This window comes from Carettochelys insculpta, chromosome 5 (genome assembly GCF_033958435.1).
Source record: "Carettochelys insculpta isolate YL-2023 chromosome 5, ASM3395843v1, whole genome shotgun sequence".
NCBI classification, from domain to species: Eukaryota; Metazoa; Chordata; order Testudines; family Carettochelyidae; genus Carettochelys; species Carettochelys insculpta.
In genome coordinates this window covers 7346714-7365065 of record NC_134141.1, presented here as the reverse complement: position 1 = coordinate 7365065, position 18352 = coordinate 7346714, and the positions used below count along the sequence as shown (strand labels likewise).

The 18352-nt window shown below is 49.9% G+C and overlaps 1 protein-coding gene across 2 annotated transcripts in view; it reads left to right on the top strand.

Annotated features, from left to right (window-relative positions):
• ABCA1 (ATP binding cassette subfamily A member 1) overlaps nt 1–18352 on the top strand; it is a 140703-nt gene that overhangs the window by 85372 nt on the left and 36979 nt on the right. For both annotated transcript variants that reach the window (XM_074994608.1, XM_074994609.1), the window contains 11 exons: nt 338–477; nt 1430–1546; nt 6216–6404; nt 7110–7315; nt 7402–7578; nt 8318–8540; nt 9191–9412; nt 15279–15483; nt 16079–16192; nt 16776–16947; nt 17581–17712. In XM_074994608.1, the coding sequence (XP_074850709.1) occupies nt 338–477; nt 1430–1546; nt 6216–6404; nt 7110–7315; nt 7402–7578; nt 8318–8540; nt 9191–9412; nt 15279–15483; nt 16079–16192; nt 16776–16947; nt 17581–17712 (1897 nt within the window). The remainder of the gene's footprint in view (nt 1–337; nt 478–1429; nt 1547–6215; nt 6405–7109; nt 7316–7401; nt 7579–8317; nt 8541–9190; nt 9413–15278; nt 15484–16078; nt 16193–16775; nt 16948–17580; nt 17713–18352) is intronic.

The window sequence follows — 18352 nt, the reverse complement described above, 5'->3', positions numbered from 1 at the left end:
AATCTGGCCCCCGCTTCAGGCTCCCGAGCCTTGGAAAACGCGGGCTTTGATGTGCCGTTTTGACAGCGCTGTAGCTTGTATTCAGCGGGCAGCCCTGGCTTTGACAGGCCTGGCTGGTTTCCACGGGCCACCGCGCGGGTGCCCTGGGTGACTCAGCACTCCAGCCGCGGCGCTGTGCACTGGGCCGGCTCAGGGTGTTTACCTCTGAGCTGAGTGGCTCAGATGTTGCTGTTTGGGCAATGCACACGTGTGTGACGGCCTGGCCGGGGACGAAGCCCTGGGAGCTGTTGGATGATGTATCTCTCACTTAACCCCTGGACCTTCCATCCCCGTTTAGCGCCCTACTGCAACGAGCTGCTGAAGAGCCTCGAGTCCAGTCCGCTTTCCCGGATTATTTGGCGGGCGCTGAAGCCTTTGCTTATTGGGAAGATCCTGTACACTCCTGACACACTGGTCACGAGGAGGGTCATGGCAGAGGTAGGCGTGGAACCTTGTCCCCCACGTAAGCAGCACAAGAGAGATGGGGCTGGGCCCATGCAGGCAGATCCCGGCTTTGTTCTATGGAGATGGTTTAATTTGGCCCTAGAGTTGGCTTAACCAGCTCAGACAATACCCCTCAAGTACAAAGGTGATTGTCCTCGTATGTTCTCTCTTGGAGCCTCACCGCGGAAGGGGCTGGTTGGACGGTGGGGGGCGTGGGGCTGGCCATGCGCATGCCGTGTCTCCTTCCTGCCTTCTTCGGGAGATGCGCACTTCTGGGAGAGGTGGTGTTGGTGCTTTCGTGAACGGCTCTGGCATGGAAAGTGGCACGCGCCTCCCTGAGCTCGCCCATGAAAGAGACAACCCTAATTCGGCCTGAGAAAGAGGCCAGCACACGCCTCGAGATCCTGTATGTAGGTGCACATGGGGGTGCACAGGGGGCCAGGCGCCCTCCCCTTGCTCCACCCCCGGCTCTCACTTAGAGCCCCGCGCTGCTTCCGATGAGTTCAGGACAGAGCCGCCCCTTGCCCGCTGTGGCAGGGCCATAGAGCGCTACTCCCAGGCCGTGCCGCTGCAGGAGGTGGGGACTGTCCCTGTACCCCTGGAAGCACACGGCACTTCCATGGGGAGAGGACAGAACAGGGACAGGAGCCGAGGGGCATGGGCAGGGAAGGAGTGGAGCAGGGAGATGGCAGGGCCGGGGCACTTGGCTAATGCCTCCCTGCAATCCCTGCACCAGTCGCTTCTCATCCTGGACACACCAATGGACCATCCTGTGATAGTTTTCCTTTAAAACACATGGTTCTTTCCCTTGCTGTAGCCAGGATGTCGCCAGTAAGCCCTGGGCAGCGCCGAGCCTGGACTTGCAGCGCACTCTGCCCAGCCGGCCGGCTGCTGCTCAGACCTGCAGTGCCGGTGTTTCGGAATAACCCTTCCCCTTGGCCGGCAGGTCAACAGGACTTTCCAGGAGCTGGGTGTGTTCCGGGACCTCAGCGGGATGTGGGAAGAGATCGGCCCGAAGATTCGGACGTTCATGGAAAGCAGCCGAGAAATGGACCTGATCCGGGTCAGTATGCTGTCACTGGGGATGTGTCTGCGCTGCGGTTAGGCCCCTGCAGCTGCCCCTCGGCTGCTGGCTCAGGCTACGGGACTGTTTGAATTCAGTGTAGACATTTGGGCTTGTCTGGGACCCTGTGAGGTAGGAGAGTCTCAGAATGCCCAAGCTCAAACAACTACACTGCTATTAAACAGCTCCTTAGCCTGACCACAAGCCAGCTGGCATGGGCCAGCCAGGGGGGTTAATTGCAGTGTAAACACATCGTAAATTGCTTGGATGGCTTCGTCCTTCCCAAAACCACCAGAGCCTGGTATACGAGCAGTGACATCTTTATTCCAGGAGCACGACTGGCACTGCTATGCGCAGCTTCTTGAGACAAGTTCTCCTGCATGGTAGCTACTGCCAATGCGATGCTGCAGTGCGATTTGAGGAGGGAGGTTTTCTCCTTGTCTGAAACTGCGTGTGCATGAAATGGGAGCTGAAGAATGCCCTAGACACAAGAGGGTCAGTTCCTCCACTGGTGTAAACTAGCAAAGCTCCACTGACTTCGCTGGAATTGCACCAGTTGGCATCAGTCAGGGATCTGGCCCAAATGAGTAGAGCACAGGGGATTTTTAAGCCCAGCGTCTCATCCTGTGTCGTACTGAGCACTCTGAAATGGTAGTGCCCAGTGCCGTGAACAGGAGCGGAGCATATAAAATCATGAATGGTGTGGAGAAAGTGAATATAGAAAAATTATTTACCTTTTCCCATAATACAAGAACTAGGGGACACCAAATGAAATTGATGGGTAGTAGGTTCAAAACTAATAAAAGGAAATTTTTCTTCACACAGCGCACAGTCAACCTGTGGAACTCCTTGCCCGAGGAGGCTGTGAAGGCCAGGACTCTATTAGGGTTTAAAAAAGAGCTTGATAAATTTTTGCAGGTTAGGTCCATAAATGGCTATTAGCCAGGGATAAAGTATGGTGCCCTAGCCATCAGAACAAGGGCAAGAGATGGATGGCAGGAGATAAATCACTTGATCATTGTCTTCTGTTCTCCTTCTCTGGGGCACCTGGCATTGGCCACCGTCGGCAGATGGGATGCTGGGCTGGATGGACCTTTGGTCTGACCCAGTGTGGCCATTCTTATGTTCTTATGTTAACCACAGCTCTCCATTCACCTTGCTTGGGATCGGCTCTTTCTTCTTCACTGCTAACTGACATTAATGGTTCACAATCTGGAGAGCAAGGCTCCCGGCACATTTAACTTCGTGTGCTGTGTTCTCCTTCGTGACAGCCAACGCCCGGAACTACCAGAGCCGCTGCTGTCTTGGAGTTAACACCAGGGACGTCTTGTAGAAAGCAGTCTTCAACCTCCGATCCCAGAGCACGGGAACTGGGGGCTGAGCACTTCTTAGCTGAAGGGAGCACCCTGCAGAATTGGGTTCATTTGAATTGCGTGGTAGGCTTAAATGTGCAGGTTTCCCCAGTGGCTGGTCCCTTGGAACCATGCAGTGTGTGCTGCCTTACCAGCAAGGAGCAGTGAGTCTGATGCTGATCTTCCACCTTCTTTATAAATCCCTTGGGCTTCAGCAGAGTAGCTGCAGGTATACACCCATATAAGCAAGACCAGAATCAGGCCTAACGTATAAATAAAATCTGAGGGGCCTGGTTTGCTGTGGCATTACTCTGCTTCCAGGATGGCATAACTCCCTTGATCCGATAGACTCAGACCATCTACACCATCCCCACACAGGTGACGCCGATGGAAAAATGGAGTGGTGCCCTTTAGAACGAGGCTAAGACAGCTTTCACTGCTCTCTCCCCGGTAAAGCCAGACACGCATCAGAATGTCCTCGTTTCGCTGTGTGAATCTTCCTGTATCTGTTGGAGCCCTGGTGTTGCTTCCCAATTCCCCCACTGAACTCACATGCCGAGTATTCTCTAACCTACACCACTTCATTCTCCAATCATGCTCATGCCAGCGTGGGTGTGATGGGAGTTACCCTGATGGCACTGGCGTGTAAGATCAGAATCAGACCCAGAGACCGTAAAGGGAGAAGCTTTGGATACTGATTTGCAATCAGAGGTCCCATGGAAAGTGAGCAGAGTGCGTCGAAGTGAGATCTGCAAACCAAATGGGCTGCTATTTTGGGCTTCCTGACGTTCCTGAGAGTTCCAGCCCCTGCTTTGCTTTAACAAAATACCATTAACGGCTCAGTTCTTTTTCCCCATCACCTCTTCAAAGGCGTGTGTGTGAGGGGGTATTGTGAGTGTCTGGCACAGCCATGCCTTCAGTGTTCTGTTAAATTTAGAGCTGGAAAACAGAGCAGTTACATATTTATCTCCAGCTGGGGCCGCTGCCATGGTAGGTCAGCTCTCTGTCTCAGTGACTTTGACGGCTGTTTGTTTGAACCCGCTGACGGGCCTTCTGTGAGAAAGGCAAGCTGTAGTGTTACCCAGCGGTTAGAGTCCAAGGTGCAACCTGGTGGGTCATTGCATGGTTGTGCCAAGCTCCTTGCAGTAGAAGAGGCATCGAAAGGAGAATCTCCTTGCCGTTTGGGGCTAGCTCCTTCTTCTAGAGAGGGTATATGGCAATATATCCATTTGCTTGATGGGAGCTGGAGAAATGGTTTAGAGCTGGGTTTCCCAAACTTTGTATAGTTGGAACCCGTTTTTTTTTTCCAGTACCTTTTTTGGCAGCCCAAAAATGTAAACATATGAAAAAAAGAAAGAAAAATGAATAAATTTTCACTGTTTATTGTTCATTTACAATACTAATAGTACATTACATGAATCCTGGTATAAAATACTCAAGTGCCTAACTTATTGTTATTATCCAAATTACGCAGGAAAATATGAAATGTACCAATTAACAGGCTCATGTGTGATAATTTGTATCGTTTCTAAGGACCGGTATTTTTTTGCCAAGGACCGGCACTCAGCTGCAGACCACACTTTGGGAAAAGCTGGTTTTGAGAACAGTGCCTGTTTGCTTTTAACGTAAACTAGACAAATGTAAATGCTGGCTGCTGCTAAGAGTGTGTGCAAGACAAAAATACTCAGATGGGACAGGGGGAAATGCTGTTGCAGAGGGATCTCCCTTTCGATTTCTATTTTCTTCTTTCTTGCATTCGCCCTCGCCAGCCTGGTGTAGTCTGTCCTCCTTTCCTGCTTTGCCATCTTTTTTTTTTTTTAAACCTCCTGCCCATATGCGCTGTCTGTCTGCCACAGTTCTGCAGGTTGACGTTCTTTACCTTTTTCTATACTGAAGCAGGCTCCATTCTCTATTGGCATCGTTTGTTTGTCGCCATTCTTTACTTCTGCTCTTCTTCTGCGTAGCCGTGTCCTTTGTGGTCAACGTTGCCCTCCTTTCTACTGCTCCTTGTGCTGCATGTAGTGTTATGTCTCATCGAGTTGTGCAAGGGGGTCCCCACCCAGGCTAGAGTCCAGTAGAGCTGTGCTCAGGAAGTGCCTTCCCCTGTGAACAGACAAAGGGAGTAAAATTCCATTTTCCAGATGGGGAGCTGAAGAGCCCAGAGCTCATGACTTGGCCAAGGTCACACAAGACCTGTGGCGCAGCTGAGAAGGGAGCGCGTGACCCAGTGCCTTTTGCCCCAAGCTGACTCTCCTCCTCTGCAGACTCTTGTGTGCCCTGCTGTACTATTTGTCTCACCTATTTGGTACATCCCGTCCCTTTATATGATCACCTCCTCTGGCTGGGAGATTACTTGTAATTAAATGGGCAGTGTAAGCGTCAACGTTTGCGGCTGATCGTTCAGCCAGCAGTTCTTCCTGGTGTACCTCTGTGCTTCCAGAGCAACACTGCACCGGAACGTACAGTCGGTACGCAGAGAGGAGTCGGGGTCAGCCTGGCTTACGCTTACCACCTTGGGAATTGAACGCCCCCCAGGTCTCTGCTCAAAGCAAACAATTGTTTGGAAGGGGACGGCAGTGCTCAGCAACCACCGATTAGCTGAAATAAGCCCGTCTTCCTTTGGGTTTCTCTGCATTCCAGCCTTTTTGTGGGGTTGGTTGTTCTTTTGTTTTGTGTTTTTGGCAACTCTTCCCACTTTCCCAGAGGCCTGAACAAGGCTGCCACCTGCTGGAGAGTTGTTGTTATCAACTGGGCGCATCAGGATTGGGCTGTATTTACCATGTCAATAGGCAGGCGCCGAGTGTCCAAAGTGCGCTGGTCTCTGCTGCCCCCTACCAGCTGTAGAGGGAACAGTCCGTAGGCAAGTCCGCCTGTAAGGCAGGACATATACCTCCGATAGATTCAGATTAGGATATTCCTGTCTGAAACCTACTCCCAGGCTGGACTGTAATACAGTCTTCTAACAAGCTGAAATAGAAGTCCCCACGGTCAGGCAGCTTTGATACCACCAGCTCTGCATTTCTTCGGAGTGTTATTTCCTCTGGGAGTTTTCGTTTTGTCATTGTGATGGTGTAGTCCGGGAACCCGGGTTCCTCCCATGGAAGTCCCAGGCTCTGGCAGAATTAGTAACAGAGCATCTGGCAGAGCATTCATGGGTTCAGTAAATTCTCCATGCTCAGTCCTTGTCTGGTGCTAGAGTTCCAGGCCCGAGGGGAAAGGGTTAAGGGAGCTTGGTACAATCTTTGCATTGCTGGTAGGAATCCAAAACTCAGCCTAATGGAGCCTGTTTCCTCCCGCCCCTTACCCCATAACCGCAGATGCTGCTGAAGAGCAAAGGCCTCTGGGACGCTCCCTTGAGTGGCTCAAACTGGACAGTTCAAGATGTTTCCCTGTTCTTGGCAAAGTCCCCGGAGGACGTTCAACCAGCGAATAGGTCCGCATACACCTGGAAGGATGCCTTCAATGAGACCGACCAGGCTGTGCAAACCATCTCCCGCTTCATGGAGGTGAGAGTATGTTAGATAATGTCTGCAATGCCCCTGGACACCAGAGAGCTTTTGCTCATGTACGTCCTCCAGCACAAGGCCAAGCTGTGCCCTGTGCAAGGCTTATGGGTAGTACTTCAGCTTCTGGGTTTGCAGTGTCATGGTTCACACGATAGATGTTTGGAGGAAATTTGGGTCAAGAAAGTGATAAAACACGGCAGCCATTAAAAACCAGGTGTCTGAAATTATTGCTCCTAAGCCCACATTTAGGCATTGAAGTCGATGCCCTAACCCCAGAGGGAGCTGCAGCTTCTGAAATTCAGGTGGCTCAAACTTCAGGCCCCTGTCTTTGGAAAAAGTCAGAGCTTTCATGTTTCCCATGACAGTCCTGCTCCACCCTTATGGGCAGCTGATCAGGGCTGGTCTCACCGGCCACCTGCATGCTTGTTTTGCTGCATCTGGTATTCCTCGCTAACTGCAGGAGAGACTGCAGCAACTTCAGAGCTCTCGGCTTCCTTTACCACTCTGCATTCCACCTCTGTAAATGAACCACAGTGTGTTCCCGCACTCTGTAGCTTTGCCCGGTCTCTGAGGTGAAGGTGTTAGCCTCTCAGGGTCCGTCTTGCTTCAAAGGCCTGGATGTGTTTTATCATTGTAGCTATCCTACCCAAGGTAGTAAACTCGGCCCATGGACACCAAAGTGCTTACAAACCTGTCTCCATTTAGTGTGTCAACTTGGACAAGCTGGAGCCCGTGGCCACTGAAGCGTGGCTCATAAACAGGTCCATGGAACTGCTCGACGAGAGGAAGTTCTGGGCTGGCATCGTCTTCCCTGAAATCACCCCAGATAGCACAGAGCTGCCTTCTCACGTCAAGTACAAGCTGCGGATGGACATAGACAACGTAGAGAGGACAAACAAGATTAAAGATGGGTGAGTGCAGCCTGGGGAAGAGGGGCGTTGGGAGACTCTAGGCCTGTAAGGAGTTCTGACAGACGAACTTGGTTCCCTTGGCTTAGGTACTGGGACCCCGGCCCTCGTGCCGACCCCTTTGAAGACATGCGGTACGTCTGGGGTGGCTTCGTATACTTGCAGGATGTGGTAGAACAGGCCATCATTAGGGCACTGACGGGGACAGAGAAGAAGACTGGCGTCTACGTGCAGCAGATGCCCTACCCCTGTTACGTGGACGACATGTAAGTTCTGCGGCTCGTCGGCCAGGTCTGTGTCCGATCCTGAGTCACTAGCATGCCGGCCGGTGGCTGTGACTGGCGGGGATGGCCTGTTTGTGACCCAGCTGATGTGGTCTGGGGTTCCTGTGTGTTCCTGCAGCGGTGCATGGACAGCTCCGTAAGGTGGGATTGGGCATGTCGCTCTGTGCAGGGACCAAAGGGTTTGGGGTTCCGGGGAGTGAGGGGGAACTGTGCCTGGAGGCCCTGCCCCAGGAGAGCTCTGTGGACCGGGGTGCCTCCCAAATGCAGAGTGGGTGGGGGAGGTGCGCATCCTCAGGACAATGTGGTGTCACCCCTTCTCGGTGCCTGGCCAGGCCAGAGGAGAGAGGAAGAGGGAGCATAGCTGGGATTGGCCCGTGGGGGGGCACGCTCCTCCACCCAGGCTTGTGCAGTTGTAGTCTGGCCTGGAAGCAGCTGGGGACCAGTCTGGAAGGGTCAGTCAAGCACTGCCCTGCCAATGCAGCAGCAGCAGCCGTGAGCCACTGGCTTCCCCGGTGACTTCCGGAGAGCTGTGCCAACTTACACCAGGCCAGCCCCTGGCCGTGCGCAGTTGCTTTGCACATTGGAGCTCTGGTCCTGACAGTGACCATGGTGTCACCCTCCTCCTCAGCCCCTGTTGCGCACCCTGCGGCCCTGGGGGCTGCTCTGCAAAGCAAATAACCACTGCATGTTTTCCCCCAATGCTTTCCCTTCTTGCCACCAGCTTCCTGCGAGTCATGAGCCGCTCCATGCCCCTTTTCATGACTCTGGCCTGGATCTACTCGGTGGCAGTCATCATCAAGGGGATTGTATACGAGAAGGAGGCCCGGCTGAAAGAGACCATGAGAATCATGGGCCTGGACAACGGCATCCTCTGGTTCAGCTGGTTCATTAGCAGCCTCATCCCGCTCCTCATGAGTGCCGGGCTGCTGGTGCTGATCCTGAAGGTGAGGCTGGCACCGGCCCAGTGACTCTCTCTCCCCTTCTCAGCGGTGCTGATTTCCTGGCGGGCAGCGTGAGGCAGGGCCCTGCTGACCCTCGGCTTGGTATGGAACGATCCGGGCCTCGTTAATAGCCTGGGAACTCAGATTGGGCAGGGACTCACGGGGAAGGGGCTCTCGATTCCAAAACAGCATCTCTCCCCCAGTCCAGATGTCTGCCCCTGTGGCAGGAGTCTGATTTCCCTGGCATGCCCCCAAGCACCCCCTCACTTGAAAACTGCTTTCCCAATCAGGCCAAGACGTACGGAAGTGTCACCGGGTGGTGACCGAGCAATGACTGGCTTTCTCATTGATACGATGTCGTTGTACAGTCAATCAGTTGGAAGAGAACTGCGGTGCTTACCTCTCAATGTGTGTAGAGCAATATAAAGAAGCGCTTCAATTAAATGCCTCACTCCTGAGTACCACGCCTAGGGAACACTGCACCCCGGCACTGCCGCAGTCCCCCCTGTGCACAGGGTCTGAGAGCTGTCACCCAGTGGCTAATGCAGTTAAAGGGCAGTTCTCTTCTTGGTAGTGATTCTGCAAGTGGGCCGGGTCGATAGCTTCTCAGCAAGCCCTGTTTGACTTGTGACACGTGTCTCCTCCTGGCCCAGGTGGGAAACCTGCTGCCCTATAGCGACCCCAGCGTGGTGTTTCTCTTCCTCTCCATCTTCGCCGTGGTCACCATCTTGCAGTGCTTCCTCATCAGCACCCTGTTCTCCAGGGCCAACCTGGCGACAGCCTGCGGGGGGATCATCTACTTCACCCTCTACCTACCCTATGTGCTGTGCGTCGCCTGGCAGGACTACGTGAGCTTCTCACTCAAAATGTTCGCGGTAAGTTGCAATGGGCGAGGCATCGGGGCAAGTGGTGTTGACTGTTGTGACGTGGCCAGCAAAATGTCTGGTGGCTTTTGAGCTGGGTTGGGCTGGAGCGTGCAAGAGCCCATTATTTTACACACAGGGTCATCTGAGCTACACCAATGAAGAACTTTCTGGGTGTAGTACCAGAGAGGAAGCCGTGCTAGTCTATGCACTATCAAAGCAAAAAGCAGTCAGGCAGCGCTTTAACGACCAGCAAAATGGTTTATTAGGTGAGCTTCCGTGGGACAGACCCACTTCTTCAGACCATCGCCAGACCAGAACAGACTCAATAGTTAAGGCACAGAGAACCACAAACAATAAGCAAGGAGGACAAATCAGAAAAAGATAATCAAGGTGAGCAAATCAGAGAGTGGAGGGGTGGGGGGGAAGATCAAGAATTAGATTGAGCCAAGTATGCAGACGAGCCCCTATAGTGACTCAGAAAGTTCCCATCACGATTTAAACCATGTGTTAATGTGCCGAATTTGAATATAAAAGTCAGCTCGTCCACTTCTCTTTCTAAAACGGTGCGATAATTTCTCTTCGGTAACACACATACCTTCAGGTCATTGACAGAATGCCCCATTCCATTAAAATGTTGACTAACTGGTTTGTGGATCTGGAGTGTTTTGATGTCTGTTTTGTGCCCATTGACCCTTTGTCTAAGGGAGTTAGAAGTCTGTCCAATATACAAAGCATCTGGGCATTGTTGGCACATGATGGCATATATGATGTTAGTAGAGGAGCATGAGAAAGTGCCCGTGATTCTGTGAGTAACCTGGTTAGGTCCAGTGATGGTACTTCCAGAGAAGATATGTGGACAAAGCTGGCAGCAGGCTTTGTTGCAGGGAAAGGTTCCAGGACGGGTGTTCCTGGGGTATAGACTGTGGCTGTTAGTGAGGATCCTCATGAGGCTGGGAGGTTGTCTGTAGGAGAGAACAGGCATGTCACCCAGGGCCTTCTGGAGTGTGGCATCCTGATTAAGAATAGGTTGTAGGTCTTTAATAATTCGTTGCAGTGGTCTGAGTTGGGGCCTGTAGGTGATGACCAGTGGTGTTCTGTTCTTGGCTTTTTTGGGCCGATCTTGGAGTAGCTGGTCTCTGGGTATTCGTCTGGCCCTGTCGATTTGTTTTTTTACTTCTCCTGGTGGGTAATTCAGGTTTATGAATATTTGGTAAAGTTCTTGTAGTTTTTGGTCTCTGTCAGTTGGATCAGAGCAAATGCGATTATACCTAAGAGCTTGACTGTAAACAATGGACCTAGTCACGTGTGCAGGATGGAAACTAGAAGGGTATAGATAAGTATAGCGATCAGTAGGTTTTCGGTACAGTGTGGTACTGATCAGGCCATCCTTGATTAGTACTGTAGTGTCCAGGAAATGTATCTCTTGCATGTTGTAATGGAGGCATAAGTTGATGGTGGGATGTAGATTGTTAAAGTCTCTGTGGAATTCTTCTAGAGCCTCTGTACCATGGGTCCAAATCATAAAGATGTCATCAATGTATCTTAAGTAGAGGAGTGGTAATAGGGGACGAGAGCTGAGGAATCGTTGTTCCAGGTCAGCCATAAATATATTAGCATATTGTGGGGCCATCCCAATCTCATGAGGATCCTTACTAACAGCCACAGTCTATACCCCAGGAACACCCGTCCTGGAACCTTTCCCTGCAACAAAGCCCGCTGCCAGCTTTTCCACATATCTTCTCTGGAAATACCATCACTGGACCTAACCAGGTTACTCACAGAATCACGGACACTTTCTCGTGCTCCTCTACTAACATCGTATATGCCATCATGTGCCAACAATGCCCAGATGCTTTGTATATTGGACAGACTTCTAACTCCCTTAGACAAAGGGTCAACGGGCACAAAACAGACATCAAAACACTCCAGATCCACAAACCAGTTAGTCAGCATTTTAATGGAATGGGCCATTCTGTCAATGACCTCAAGGTATGTGTGTTACTGAAAAGAAATTATCTCTCCTTTGTAGAAAGGGAAGTGGACGAATTGACATTTATATTCAAATTCGGAACATTAACACATGGTTTAAATCGTGATGTGAACTTTCTGAGTCACTATAGGGGCTCGTCTGCATACTTAACTCAATCTAATTCTTGATCTTCCCCCCCACCCCTCCACTCTCGGATTTGCTCACCTTGATTATCTTTTTCTGGTTTGTCCTCCTTGCTTACTGTTTTTGGTTCTCTGTGTCTTAAATATTGAGTCTGTTCTGGTCTGGCTATGGTCTGAAGAAGTGGGTCTGTCCCACGAAAGTTCACCTAATAAACTATTTTGCTAGTCTTTAAAGTGCTACTTGACTGCTTTTTGTTTCTGGGTGTAGTGGTTGGAGAGCCTGTGAGTGGGGAAGGGATTTCTGTGCATGCTCTCCATGGAGCACTGAGGTTCCCCATCAACTGCTGTGAGGCCTGATCCTGCCCCACTGCAGTTTGTGACAGGATCTGACCCTTATGTTGTCCTTCCCTGGAGGCTCATCCATCTGAGAGGACCAGGCTCATCCTTCATTTAGAGACTCTCCACCATATTCCTCAGCTGGCTGGGGGAAGGTGGCTGCTCACAACACAGCATCCCTTCCTCTGTACTACGGTCTTGTAGTAAAAGGAGGGAAACAAAACAAGCCACAGTCTTCAGCAGATCAGCGTGGAGGACCTCGGGGCACTGTTTCACCACAAAATAGAGTTCTTCAGTAATGGCCCAGACCTTGTCTCAGGGCCTGGAGCATTAGGTGGAATCCCAGAGATGGTGTCACACAGGAGTTCGGCCTAGCTGATCACGATGGTCATTTCTGGACTCAACCTTCAATGATCACAGTGCAGGTAGGGATGGTTGACCCTCAAAGAGATGGAGGTTTTGAGAACCTCTCAGGCTAGTACAAGGACCGCAAAAGTGTCACCACAGCTAAAGAACAAAGTAAAAGAAGTGGTTAATGGCAAAAAGGCATCCTTTAAGAACGGGAAATCAAATCCTTCTAAGGACAATAGCTCCAAAGCACTAGCAAATCAACTGTGAAAGCATAATTAGGCAGGCCAAAAGGGAATCGGAAAAGCAACAAGTAAAAGACTCAAAAATTAACTGTAAGAAAAAATGTTTAAGTATGTCAGAAACAGAAAGCTTGTCAAAAATCCACTGGGGCCACTAGGTGATTGAGGTGCTAAAGGAGCACTCATGACAAAACCATTGTGGAGAAGCTAAATGACTTATTTCAATGGGTCTTCACTGCAGAGGATATCAGTGAGATTCCCACACCTGAGCCATTCTTTTTTAGGTAACAAATTTGAGGAATTGTCCCATGTTGAGGTGCCATTAGAGGAGGTTTGGTAACAAACTGATAAATTTATACAGTGATAAGTCACTAGGACCAGATGATATTCACCTAAGAGTTCTGAAGGAATTCAAATGTGAAATTGCTGAACCACTAATGGTGGTATGTAACCTATCATTTAAATCAGCTTCTGTACCAGGTGGCTGCAGGATAATTAACATGACACCATTTTTTCTAAAAGGCTCCTGAGGCAATCCCGCCAATTTGTCTGATAAGCCTAATTTCAGTACCAGGCACATTGATTGAACCTATTGTAAAGAGTAGAATTATCAGACACCTAGTTGAACAAGGTTTGTTAGGGAAGAGTCAAGTTTTTTTTTTTAAAGGAAAACCATACCTCACCAATCTATTAGCATTCGTTCAGGGGCCAACAAACATGGACAAGGAGAATCCAATGGATATAGTGCACTTGGGCTTTCAGAAAGCCTTTGACAAGATCCCTCACAAAAGAAGCAAAGTAAACAGTCATAGGAAAGAGAGAAGGCCACCTTATGGCTAAGTAACTGGTTAAAAGACCAGAAAACAAAGAGTAGGAATAAATGGTCAGTTTTCAGAAAGGAGAGCGGTAATTAGTGGTGTCCTGTAGCGGTTTGCACTGGGACAAGTCCAATTCAACATATTCATAAGTGATCTGGAAGAAGAGGCAAACGAGGTAAAAATTGCCAGTGATAATTAAGTCCAAAGCTAACTAGAAGGAGTTACAAAGGGGTCTCACCAAAGTGGGTTATTGGATAACAAAATGGCTGATGAAATCAAATATTGGCCAGTGCAGAGTAGTGCATGCTGGAAATCATAATCCTAATTATACATATAAAATAATAGGGTCTAAGTTAACCATTACCACTCAAGCATGAGCTCTTGGAGTCTTGTGGATAGTTCTCTGAAAACATCTTCTTGATGTGATGCAGCAATCTAGAAAACTATCCAAATGATAAGAAATCATTAGGAAATGGATAGACACTAAGACAGTAAATAAATCCATGGTATGCCCACACCTTCAATGCTGCATGCAGTTGTGGTCCCTCCATCTCCAGAAAGAGGTGTTCAAATTGAAAAAGGGACAGAGATGTGCAAAACAAAAATCATTACGGGTGTGGACCAGATTAAAGCCTGGGACTTTTCAACCTGAGAAAGACAGTTAAGCAGGGATATGGTAGAGGCCTATAAAGTCATGAACAGAGTGGAGAGCATAGGGAGGTGTTATTTACCCTTTTGTGTAATGTGAGAACCTGGGATCACCCGAGGCAATTAGTAGGCAACAGGTCTAAAACAAAGTGATGTATTTCTTCACCCAACCCACAGTCAATCTCTGGAACTGGTTGCCAGGATTGTTGTCAAGGCCAAAACTAGAATGGGGTGAAAAGACCATTAGGTAAGTTCAGGGAGGGTAGCGCCTTCAGTGGCTGTTTGCCAAGATAATCAGACATACAACCACATGCCTGGGTGGTCTCTAGCCGCTGACTGTCAGAAGCTGGGAGTCGGTGATGGGATGGAGAACTCAGCTGTGTCCTGGATCCAGTAGCCTCTCCCACTAGGCTGCAAGAGGGGCCTTAGCATCCAAATAGTCACTGTGTGCTTGCCTGTTCTGTTCCTTCCCTGTGAGGCATCTGTCATGGGCCCCGGTGGGAAGACAGGACACTGGGTGAGACGGACTGTTGGCCTGACCCAGAGTGGCCATTCTTACTTCTGGGGTGGTTGCAGAATAATTCTGAGTTTGCAAATCCTGCCCCCTGGTAATTTAAATCTGGATTTTCTTCCCAGGTGACTCAATAAAAATAAATATAGACGATCCGTTTCTGTAGCTAAAGGGAAGCCCTTGTTCATTACTAGGGATAGAGAATCCCCACATTTTACTTACATACACATGTGCACGCACACAGAGTTATTCTGCGTCACTCTCTCTACCTCTGCTCCTTGTTTCAGTCTCTTCTAAGTATGTCACTAGTCCAGGCACGTGTGAGAAGGGGTCAAGCTTTCAAGTGTGGGCAGATGGCTGTGGAAGTACAGAATGAGGCAGTGGGAGTTTGCAGAGACCCTGTGAACATACTGGCTCCACCCGAAATGTTGCCCTGGATTTCAGTCAGGCCAGGATTCCACACTTAGGCCAGTCAATTGCAGATACGCAATCCTAGCTGCAGCAATTGCATAGCTAGCATCAACTTATCTACAATCAACTCACCTGGCTGTCCTCACAGAGCGAGGTCAATGGGGAAACTCTCCCGTCAACCTCCATTACTCTTTGTGATATTGAGAAGTACAGGGGTCAGTTGCTGACCCCAGATAGTTTGATTTTGTGTGTCCCTATCGAGTGCATGAAATCGAACTCCAGAAGATTGACCCTGACTGGGTCAATCTTCCATGTAGTGAAGACATACCCTTAGTGTTCTGAGTCATGACGCGAGCACGAGGGCTGAGCAGCCCCTCTCTGTTTATTTTTAAAGCTGAAGAGATGAGTTGGTGAATGCTCTCAAAAGTGTGAATATCTTGCCCCCCTAGAGCCTGCTGTCCCCCGTCGCCTTTGGGTTTGGCTGTGAGTACTTCGCCTTGTTTGAGGAGCAAGGGGTTGGCGTGCAGTGGGACAACCTCTTTGAAAGCCCCCTGGAAGAAGATGGCTTCAACCTGACCATGTCGGCCTTCATGATGTTGTTCGATACCTTTCTATATGGGGTTATGACCTGGTACATTGAGTCTGTCTTCCCAGGTGAGCCTTTACTGTTGCCTGGAGATACAGTGTCCCACTCATGGGCCCTGCGTATTCCTGCCCATTTGTCCAGAATGTTTCACGTTCTAGGCAGAGTTGATGATGCAGTGGTACATGTTAGAGATGGGGGCAACCTCATCCTATCAGAGTTACCTTGTCAAAGCCACTGATGTGATCCAGGACAGTTTTCAGGTCCCCCATATGCAGAAAAACAGGGCTCAGTCCAGCCAGGTTCTGGGAGGTTCTCAGCTTCTTTGATTCCCACAGGAGTTGAGGATGCTCGCAGCTCACAGAGAGGTTAGCGCCTCCAAGAATCAGGCTTTTAACTGCTAGAATAAAGTGGGATTTGGGAAGATTGGTTGTAACATTTTGAAGCTGTCTCATATTCCCCCTTAGCTAAAATCCCTCTCTCAGTCAGTCACCAATTTTCCTTCAAGATGGGGGATTTTTCACCTTCTCATACATGTGCTGCTGTCCCCCGAGACCCCATCTCTGGATTAGATACAATACCTGAGTGCCTGTCCCGAACCTTTAACTAGCGTGACACTGTAGCATATTTTACTGGGCTCACATGGATGCTTTCGTCCCTGTTTAGGCCAATATGGAATTCCCAGGCCCTGGTACTTCCCCTTCACAAAGTCCTATTGGTTCGGTGAGGAATGTGAGGAGAGGAGGCCGGCTCGCTCTGATCACAAAGGGCCCGCGGAGCGTAAGTGTTGGACCCACGCTGGACAAGAAGGCAGTGGCTTTGGTTTGAATGGATGAAGCTGGGGACTTGCGCTGAGTCAGGGCTGTGTGAAAGGATGTCAAGATTTAGGATCAAGATACTAAAGCAGCTCTTAGTCACTGTTCTCCCCCTGGGTGACTAACAGAATGTGAGCATGATTCTGCAGACCTTATTCCGACGAAACTCCCACATGCCGTTGGAAATCTGGCCCAGATGAGGCAGGTGGGGTCGATCTCTCCTTTCAGCGTTGAGACATGCACCTGTGAGCTGTGGCACTCCTGCCACTTTGGGTGATTCCAGGGGTAGGTGCTCCATATCTCACAGGAGTGGGCTTTCTCCAGCATGGAGCCTGGTCCCAAGTCAATGGATACCCTTCCACTGACTACACCTGCGCTTGAATCAGGTCCTTACAACTGGCCTCCAAAGAACTAACTAGTGCCAAGCTAAGGTGACCCTCCTAGATGTCCCGCTTCACTGCATGATGGCCACAGAAAGACGTGTATTTATATTATTAGTGCCTTTATCTATTCTACGCAGCCTTGCCAATTGCTTGTTCTTCTCCCAGATTGCATGGAGGAGGAACCCACGCACCTTAGCCTGGGGGTGTCTGTTCAGAACCTGGTGAAGATTTATCGTGATGGCAAGAAGGTTGCTGTGGATGGGCTGACGCTGAATTTCTACGAGGGGCAGATCACCTCCTTTCTGGGACATAATGGAGCTGGGAAAACCACGACCATGTAAGGACAATATGTTTAAGAGTCGGGGCGGGAGCTCTTGTTAGAGTGGTTTGGTTTTTGTGGAAGGTGAGAGGATGACATATGCATTTGGGTAGATTAAATAAGGAAGGACAGAGACTCAGTAGCTGTATATCGGTGCACCTCTGCTCACGTCAGGAGAGCTATGCTGATTTACACCTGCTGAGAATCTGCCCCAGGGAATACACTGATATTGGGGAATGGAACATTTTATGACCAGTGAATTGTCACCGTTCCACATCAAAGCGATGGCTCATTGGGACAGTGTCAGCAGCATGTTTAATATCCGCCCTTGTCACCCTGCTTTGTCCGAATCGGAACACGAATTCTGAAAGCATTTAAAAGCTTTCGCAGAAAGAGGGGGGATACTTTTCTCCCGCAGGACCAAGAGTGCATGGTTCAGTCCAGCTCCTGTTAAAATCAAACGCTCGCGTGGGAGATATTTCTGTTCTGGTTTTCCTTCGGGAAGTGGTCACACGCTGTAGCACATCGCCGAGACTCTACCTAGTCATTGGCCTTTCATCTCCTAGTGCACGCAGAACCAGCCCCCTCTTGATTTGGATTGGGCTGTGACCTCTCGGAGCTGACGTACCATTTATTGCGTTTCTCATTCAGGTCCATTTTAACGGGCTTGTTTCCTCCGACCTCGGGCACAGCCTTCATCCTGGGCAAAGACATCCGCTCTGAGCTCAGCACCATCAGGCAGAACTTGGGTGTCTGTCCCCAGCACAATGTCCTCTTTGACATGTGAGTAGCAGCCGGGAAACACCAAGAGGGGCGGGAGAGGTGTCTGTAAGACAAAACAAAAATGTGCGTGTGTTGGTTCCTGTTCTCATTCTCTGACACAACCAGCTTCTGTGGCGCTTGGCCCCCTTCTGGTCTCACTCGTGCTTGTGTAAGTCAGAGTAGCTCCATGAGGCCTTTGTTAGCAAACAGGCATCTAGAAGTAGCTGTAACTTGCATATCCTTTTTCGAGGAGCGTAAAGGCAGCTGTTTAAAGGCAGCGGAACAGTGAAATAGTGCCAATATATCGATGAATGGCAATGAACCAACACTCAGGATCCTAAAATGTACCATACTTGGCTAGATCCTCGTGGGACAATTCAGCATAGCTCAGATGAAGTGAACGGATTGGCTACAACATCTGCGCATCTGGAACATCACATTAAGTGGAGGCTGAGGGTCGTTAGTGTTGACTGGGGGACCCAGCACCCTATGGGATCACACCAGCCGACAGTGGCTTATCCCTCAGGGTTACTTGGGGTTACTTCCACCCCAGTGGTGCTGTTTGGAGTTGGTTACATGACCTGGGATAGTTCAGTGTTGGAGGTATTCTGGATCCGCAGCTAGACAGAAGCAGGTTCTGGTTTATTGTTGGCTGTACCTG